The 7,959-nt window shown below is 42.7% G+C and overlaps 1 protein-coding gene across 1 annotated transcript; it reads right to left on the bottom strand.

The window, feature by feature from the left end:
- Positions 1–425: 425 nt before the first annotated feature.
- On the bottom strand, positions 426–6,376 carry shisa4 (shisa family member 4). The gene is made up of 5 exons (XM_030092778.1): positions 6,088–6,376; positions 3,538–3,715; positions 1,858–1,994; positions 1,579–1,770; positions 426–1,376 (listed from the first exon to the last, which is right to left on the bottom strand). Exons 1-5 carry the CDS (start codon positions 6,161–6,163, stop codon positions 1,336–1,338), a joined length of 624 nt encoding a protein of 207 aa, XP_029948638.1. The 5' UTR covers positions 6,164–6,376; the 3' UTR covers positions 426–1,335.
- Between the last annotated feature and the right edge of the window lie 1,583 nt (positions 6,377–7,959).

Raw genomic sequence — 7,959 nt, 5'->3', positions numbered from 1 at the left:
CAGTTTTTATTTGTGTATTATAAAATAAGATACCAACAATGTATAGAGAAGTTAAGATTATTTTAATCTCTCACATTACAGGGTCCATTAATAAAATATGACAAAATACATTGGTTTTAATTCCGAGTACAGATGAAGAATTCTTGGTGAGTTTCCAAAAATGTCAAACAAATCCTTTCATGGTCAGTTTTCAGCAGAGTCCAGGAGGCGAGAGCCTCTTCACAGTCCAATGTGAGTGCAGTAATAATAAATACTTGATGAAAATATGCCCAAATGCCACACCTGAAGTTACAATAACGTCACACCATTTTAAAGAATTTGTTACAATATCAGAAAATACCGAGCTGAAGAATACATTTACAAAATTATTTAAATAGCTAAACTCTTCTTGGTGGTTAGATATTGTAAGGCGGGCGCTTCGTTTGAATTACGCAGCGTGACCTGCGACTCCCCTGATCTGATATGTTACGAGAAATAAACGCTGAACGTGGATTCCAGTGTGAAACGGTAAACGTCTGTACGAGTCACTTCTGAATGAGACTGGAAAAGAAGCAGAGGAGGACAGGTAACTCTGACGAGGGGAGCATGCCGACGCTCACACGGTACATGAGGAGGGGTGCTGCTAATACAACTACCTCCGAGTTATTACTTCAGTTACAAAAAAAACAAAACGACGCAACGGAGTTAAAAAGTAGCGGGCGTCTTATAGAGAAGTATCATAAGAGAATTCAAAGATGTCTGCCCTGGAGCTAAACATGGCACCGTCATAAAAACATGCATCCCTTGTTCCCAGTTTAGTTTCTACAAAGACGAGTTTTCTGAGGATCATCGACAGAGAAAGTCTGGAATGTTATTGAGTCAAATTGAACAAACGTGAGGAAGTAGAGTGTTTTTCCCGTATCAAGCTAAAGGGGGGGGGGCGCTTAATTCTCTCATAAAGCACCTCTGACCTCGTTTCTGCGGGGTAACAACCTCAGGGCAGGTGCGGCGGCATATCGTTGAACCGCAGATACTTTAAGGATCATATGACACCCGTTGTGAAGCCCGCCCGCCCGCCGCGATCAGGCGTCACGTCGCAGGGCAGAATCTGATTTACATTAGTACTGTGGAGAAGTAGGACAACAACAACGAAAATACAAGCTTAAAGTGCCTCCTGCTTTCTTTCACAGGCTAACCGCTGCTCATCACGCTGTAGTGTTTTAGTGTGTGTGAATGTGGCAGTGTGTATGCGTGTGTGTGTGTTCATGTAAGTGTGCAGGAGAGAGAGTGTTGCTGCCGTCTCCATTTGTAACAGTCATTTCTCTCAGAAGTCGTCGTTTCTTGGAGATGAGGTGATCAGTGACCGGGGTACTGAGGTGGAGAGTACGGCGGTGGGGCTGGAAACAAAAAGACCGGAGTCAGTGAGCTACAAACACGGTAAAGCAACAAAGTAGAACAAATAATGTTCAATCAGTTCAAATGCAATGAATACAGAAAGAAACCAACATTGTCTTTTGGTCTAATCTGACTGTAAAATGTTAGGTGGCGCCACTGATGAGACCCGTTTCCTGTTTTTCAGGGCTCAGTCTCAGTTCTTACCCTGGCTGTAAGCGGGATCCATCAGATGTGGCGGGTACGGGCCGGGCTGCATCATGGGGTACTGCGGGGGCATGCCGGGATACTGAGGGGCCATGGGATAACCTGGGTGTGGATAGTCAGAGGGCCCCAGTGGCTTTCCATAGGCATCGTACATGGGCTCCACTGGGTAGCTGGACATGGGGATGTGCTGGGCTGGAGGGTCAAGTCAAGAGGAAGTGAATAAAGGAGAAGTCTGAGTCTTCGATCCTCCTGCACAGATATACAGAGGCGGCATCTCACCGTCGTAAGGGGTCCTGCCCCTCTGCTGCCTTCTCTGGTACAGGTAGCAGCAGGAGCACATGAAGCAGCAGACCATGGTGGCTATGATGGCCACGAACAGAAGGATGGAGGAGGCGATGCCTGCTAAAGTGGTGGAGCTGAGAGAAGAGGACACGGAGAGAAAGAGACGAGGGCTTGAGGCACAAAGCATTCCTTCCTTTGATCAAGCATCCTGCTGTTGTTCTCCCCTATCTCTCTAACGACTCCCGTTACAGCGGATTAAAGCAGAGACGGCCGTGACGCCAAACTTCTGAGTCAGGCTATTTACCGAGCGCTGACCCTGATATCAATCCCGGCACGGCTCTCCGGTTCTACTGCGTCCCGTCGCCTCATAATCTCACCGAAGCAACAAATCCCTGCGTTTCATCGTCGCCCACTGATCTGATCTCTCACTGGGCTCAATAATCTGCAGGTTGTCTGGCCGCCGCCGGGCAGCGATGGATGGTTTCTAGTGCCGTGCAGAAAAACTGTCACTGTTACCGCCTCAGAGGTTCGGGCTTGCTTACCCCAGCGTTATTATCATTCTGCCTCGCGAGGGGACGCTGCCATTAAACACGTCGGCGCCACAGATAGCTGACGTGACAGAAGCACTAATGAGAAGATATTACAGCCGAGAGCAGAAACTGAGCAAAGGGAACAAGCCTGAAACGTCTGCGTGAGAGCTCTGCCAAGAGGAAATCCTAACAAACACGCAGTAAAGGTGAAATTTCTTAAACCTAAACGTCCCACACAGGACAGCTGAGTTGTGTTATCAAGAAGCTTACTGCTTCCATGACTTGGAGGACAAGGAGGTATTTCAAGTATCTGTGCTTCACTTGAATATTACTTCTTTTTTTTACTTTTAGTCCCTAAATTTGATCACAAATATTGATACTTTCTTCCCTACAAACCAGCTTGTTTCAGTCTTTCAGGATGAAGAGTCACGATGAAAAGACCAAAGACAGTAGCAGCCATCAATACTGTCGCTGCAGGATTTTACAGCTTTAACAGTGATGAAGTTGATGGTTCAATGCCAGGACTTGCCAATAAAGTTTTTCCTTTCCTCATGTATCAAAACACAGTATTACAAAAACTATTACATATTATCTGTACAGTATATGACCACAATAACAGCAACACAAACATTTTCAAGATGCTTTAAAAATGCATCAAATATCTTTACTTGATGTGCACATTCATGGTGAACATATGTTAATACACACTATAGCTGTTTGTATACAAGTATATTTTTACATGAAGTGTGTATAAAATTCCATTTATGTGCACATATGTAAATTGCTATACAGAGTATATAAATGCGGTGTACATTTTTTCTTCTAATTTTACTTTCCTTTCTGCATGACGAACCGCCAACAGTACTTTTTCCCGTTATTGATTAATTGACTCAGTGACCTCCAGAAGTACAGTGACAGTCCCACTGGACAACAAGCTGACTTATTTACTTTTGGTAGCTTCAATACATTTTATATCAAAGTCAGATCATGTTTTGAAGGACGTTTCACATTTTCAGTTTCATCTTTTCACTTGGGTTTAGTTCTATGTGCGAACTTTGCCTGGAAGAAATACAAAGACACCCTGAAGAGCGGCAGAGGAAGGAAAACTTCCTGATCTCACAGTGTGAGCCCTGCGGCCACGCCTCACCTGAACTGGAAGAGCATGCAGCGCTTCTGATCGCGCTCGGTGATCATCTTGAAGGCGTCCAGGCAGCAGTAGCGTCGGTGGCAGTTCCCGCAGCAGAACGTGATGAGCGGGCAGTCGAAGCCGTTGTGCCAGGTGCCGTTTTTGTCCACGTACCACAGACAGTCCTCGTTCCCGCTGACTGCAAAACAGGAGCAGCACGAAGAGCGACACAACAGGGAAGACGATCACAAAGGTGCAAGCGGGGGGAAGAGAAACGGAGATTTGAAGGAAACAGCAGGCCTGGCTTCTGCGTCGTCTCTCAATCCCATCACCTAGCTGCTTTTGTTTGTTTTTCATTGCACATTTTCCAAGTGTCAAAAAGTCTTCACTTTTTAATTAAAGCAAAAAAAAAAAAGATAGAAAAAAAAAACACTATTGTTATGTCTCCAGGACAATATAATTATTCATTTCAAGCTTTTCTGCCTCAGAACTTTGTTGTTTGAGACGACTCAGCGTCAGGGCAGACAGCGGCAGACTGACTGGAGCTAAAGTTCTGTCAGACACCCGGAGGATTCGAAGGACGACTTCACTCAACTCAAGTCAGTCAGTCTGCACCTGATAACCTGATTGTGTGGTTTATATGCAACACCAGCAAACAACAACAACAACGCCTGGCACAAGTTCCTATGTCCTGAGATGACGCTGGGAATTGTGCATTTTGTCTGACCAACTGGCCAATAAACCCACACAACCCACACAGTTCTCACATCTAAGAACAAACAGGTTTAATATTCCCAGCATCTCTCAGGCCGTAAGGTTGTATAGTGGGTAGTGCTCCCGCCTCACAGTGAGAATATCCCCGGTTTGACTGTGTGTGTCTCCATGTGATGACCTGGTGATCTGTCCAGTGGAACAGAAAATAGAAAGATGAATGGATTTCTGGGTTTCTTTTCTTGTACAATTACCTAAGTTATAACCACAATCCCAATCAAACCTAATTCTTAATATTTTCATTAAAATTTTGGAGCTCATACTAACTGTCTCAGCATATTGTCATTGGTCCAGGTAGGAGGAATCTCTTATTAATTACAAGGTTGTTCCCCAGTGTAGGAAAAAAACAAGTGAAAAGTATTTGATTCTGCAACAAATTGTTCCAAGTTCACAAAAAATATGGTGTAAAATACTGTGAAAAATAAGTCCTCTTCGATGAAAGTAAGCATTTTTTTCATGCCTTTCACCTGACTCAAAAGCACTTGTGTAATTATGTTTTCCACAACATGTCAGCATTAAATGACAGCCACGTCAATGTGAGCGGGCTGCTGAAAGCTCCGCCACTTTGTTGCTTGTTATACGTTTTCTGCTGTTGCCTGGGAGAAAACTGCCACATAATGTGAAACGTCTCGGGTTATTTAGTCTGGGCACAAACTGCAAGTAAATAAAACAACACATCCAACCACAGAGAGCCGAGTGAATTGAACTGATGGAAACTCTTATTAGAGTAAATCACAACTTTTCAGTGCTGGCTTTGGCAATACGCATCCTTATCACAATAAAAGTTGTCACTTCAATAAATGAATTACAAGATGAATGTTGGTACTGTTGCGACTTGCACTGTGGGCCTGGCTTTATTGTGGGCTGGATGCCTACACTGACAAATGCATTACAAAATGAACAAGCTAAAGCCCTGTATATTGATAAAGTACCGTTGTTATATGCAGCCTTATTCTCTGTGATATGAAAACAAATTACATTGTCTTGTGTTTGAATTGCTCCTATCAGAGTACCTCAATACCCAATAAAATAATCAATGGGTTTTTAATATCGTGTATGCAGCAGCAATGATTAAAAATCTTGGGTCAGAGAAAATCCATTTTCAATTTTTATTAGAACAGACCTGATGATCAGATTAATAAAAAGTCAAATAATAGACTAGAGAGTGAAGTAAACACACTCCCAATACTGACACTGATACATGCTCCAAAATTACGTAATTTTTTGTGTCCTCCTTACTTTGCTTCAGTATCTAATATATGCCATATCATTATACAAACTGTTACATGAAAATAGGGAGACGTGTGAGATTTATTAATATTTTTGTGCGTTTCTCGGTCTTCCAACCTCACATATGCAAATAAGTGGCCTGTATAATAACAGCATCACGTGAAACACTTCTTTAGGTGGATCAGCTTCTATTTACAGAGATTTATTAACTAATGTGATGAAAAGTAAGTGGTTATCTCATCAAGCTAGCTGCTAGCTCTGGAGCTAATGTTTATCTCAGCTAAGTAAGGCAAACCTAATTACTGAATTACTAAACAGATTTTAACACGCAAACACATTCAGGACTGTCGCACTCAGTGGATTAAAATAACACTGACAATAAAGGGTTTATCCTGCAGATGTAAACACGAACTAATATCAGCAAACAGTGACGACACGGTCCCCGGGTCTGAGGTTAACGGGACGGATAATAACCGGGGAAACCCACCGAACCACACCGGGGACCGACGTTTAAAACCATTAACCCGCCACAGGTCGCGGCGCGGCCTGGACGCCGAGCGGCAATCTCACCCGGAGAAGTGCAGAGGACGACGGCGAGCAGCGCCAAAGTCACCGAGACGAGGGACATGTTGACCATCCCCATCATGGATGCGAGCCGAGCCGAGAGGACGCGCGTTCTTGTTGCGGAGCAGGTGTTTTCATCGGCGTGGACGCGGGGAGTCAGACGATCTAGCGGCCGCTCTCCGACATGATCGCAGCTCTGGAGACGGGAGACGGCGGACGGGTTAACTGGCAGGCATTTATCCGTCGAAATGACACATCGCGTCTGTGACGCCGTTCACCCGGGACGAGCTGGATGATGCCTTCACGGACCGCGCGGAATATGTGGAATGATCCCCGCCGTTAAAACAATGTGGCCAAGCAAATCAGTTCATTAGATATGTAGTGAAGGGCAAACTTACATATTTCACACAAATAAAAAGTAAAATATAATATATAACAAAAGTATATTGGAAATGTTTTAAATACATCCTCCATTCCTGAAAAAAAAACTTCTTGAAACGTTTTCATTGCAGCCATTGCATAGATGGATAGAAAAATAGTGGTACTGTTAGAAATAAGGGTGTTATGTCTCTATTTTTACATTAGGAAAAAAAACAATATGACTGTAAAAACCATTGTTCCTATTCAAAATGCTGCACCGTGTGCTTGACCTTTCAATGGGATGCGCTGTTGTCCCCCACTTATCTTTACAGTGGTTTGGCCCACTGTCTCATAATCTGAAAGGGTTTTTTTCGGCGTTTATAATCTGAAATTATAGAATATTGATTTTATATTTCAGTTTGCCTGTAATTATTCGAAATTTCAGGCAATGGCAATTTCAGTTTGAATGACAATTTGAGGGAAAAAATGTTTCTATGATAGTGTCTTCACTGTTTTCTGTGCAGTTTGTTAGAAATGCTCATTGTGGTCTAAGACAAAACATTTGGGTGTCATGCAATAAAATCCAATTGCTGATATAACATTTCTATAAAGTAGATTTAAGTTGAAGATTTCTATGGAAATAGTTGGACTTGCAGGATCTTGAATGAACCCATCCATTTCGTGCTGCATTGTGGTAATTATTTAACATTGCTAAATAGTTTGCAAATAAGGTGTTCTTTTCCAGCATATTACAATGTCTCCTCATTTACCATTCCTGAGAGAAATAAAGAGCTTGTACAAGACGGATATAATACACCTCAACATGTAACACTATGAGCAGAATGTGTAAAATGTACATTTAAAAACTGGTTGTTTGTAAGAGATGAGGACAAAACCCTAGAGCTGAAACATATGTGCTCCACTTTGACTGAGTTGGCTGTAAGAAATATGAACACAGTCACAGCTGGAGGTGGCTTTAAGGATTTGAGAGGCTGCCGCGAAAGTCAATCCATCTCACAGCTTCCACTGGTGCAGAATTTCACACATGCTAATAATCTGAGCAGAGGTTTCCTCTAAGAAATAAACGAAAAAGGTTTGTGACAGTTTCCTGTGATTTAGAATTCATACTCAACTGTTTTTTGCCAACATTTTACTGTAAATATCTATTTCAATCTTAAGGATTCTATCGCTCACAGATTCACAAAGAATGCTCCAAACTGAAAAAGTTTAAATAGCTTCTTTAAATTGAGAATAAACAATATCCAGATCAGTTCAACCAGTTTGTTGAACTCAGTCAACCCTTTGATCTTCACTATTTCGTGGACCAATAGTGTTTCAGTATCATATCCTTGTGCTCCTGAGACTAAAATATGACATGATTTCTGTGCAGAATAGTTTTGCCGAGCAGTTGGGAGTTGAGGGACTTGCTCTTTCACCTGTGTCGACCTGTCAGCAAACTTTTCACTACTAGCTCACTCCCCCAACCTCGAATCCAAGATGACAGCAGATCCATCACAT

The sequence above is a fragment of the Salarias fasciatus genome, chromosome 5 (genome assembly GCF_902148845.1).
Source record: "Salarias fasciatus chromosome 5, fSalaFa1.1, whole genome shotgun sequence".
Classification (NCBI taxonomy): Eukaryota; Metazoa; Chordata; class Actinopteri; order Blenniiformes; family Blenniidae; genus Salarias; species Salarias fasciatus.
The sequence above is the reverse complement of the archived record's forward strand: the minus strand, read 5'-3'. Positions and strand labels throughout refer to the sequence as shown.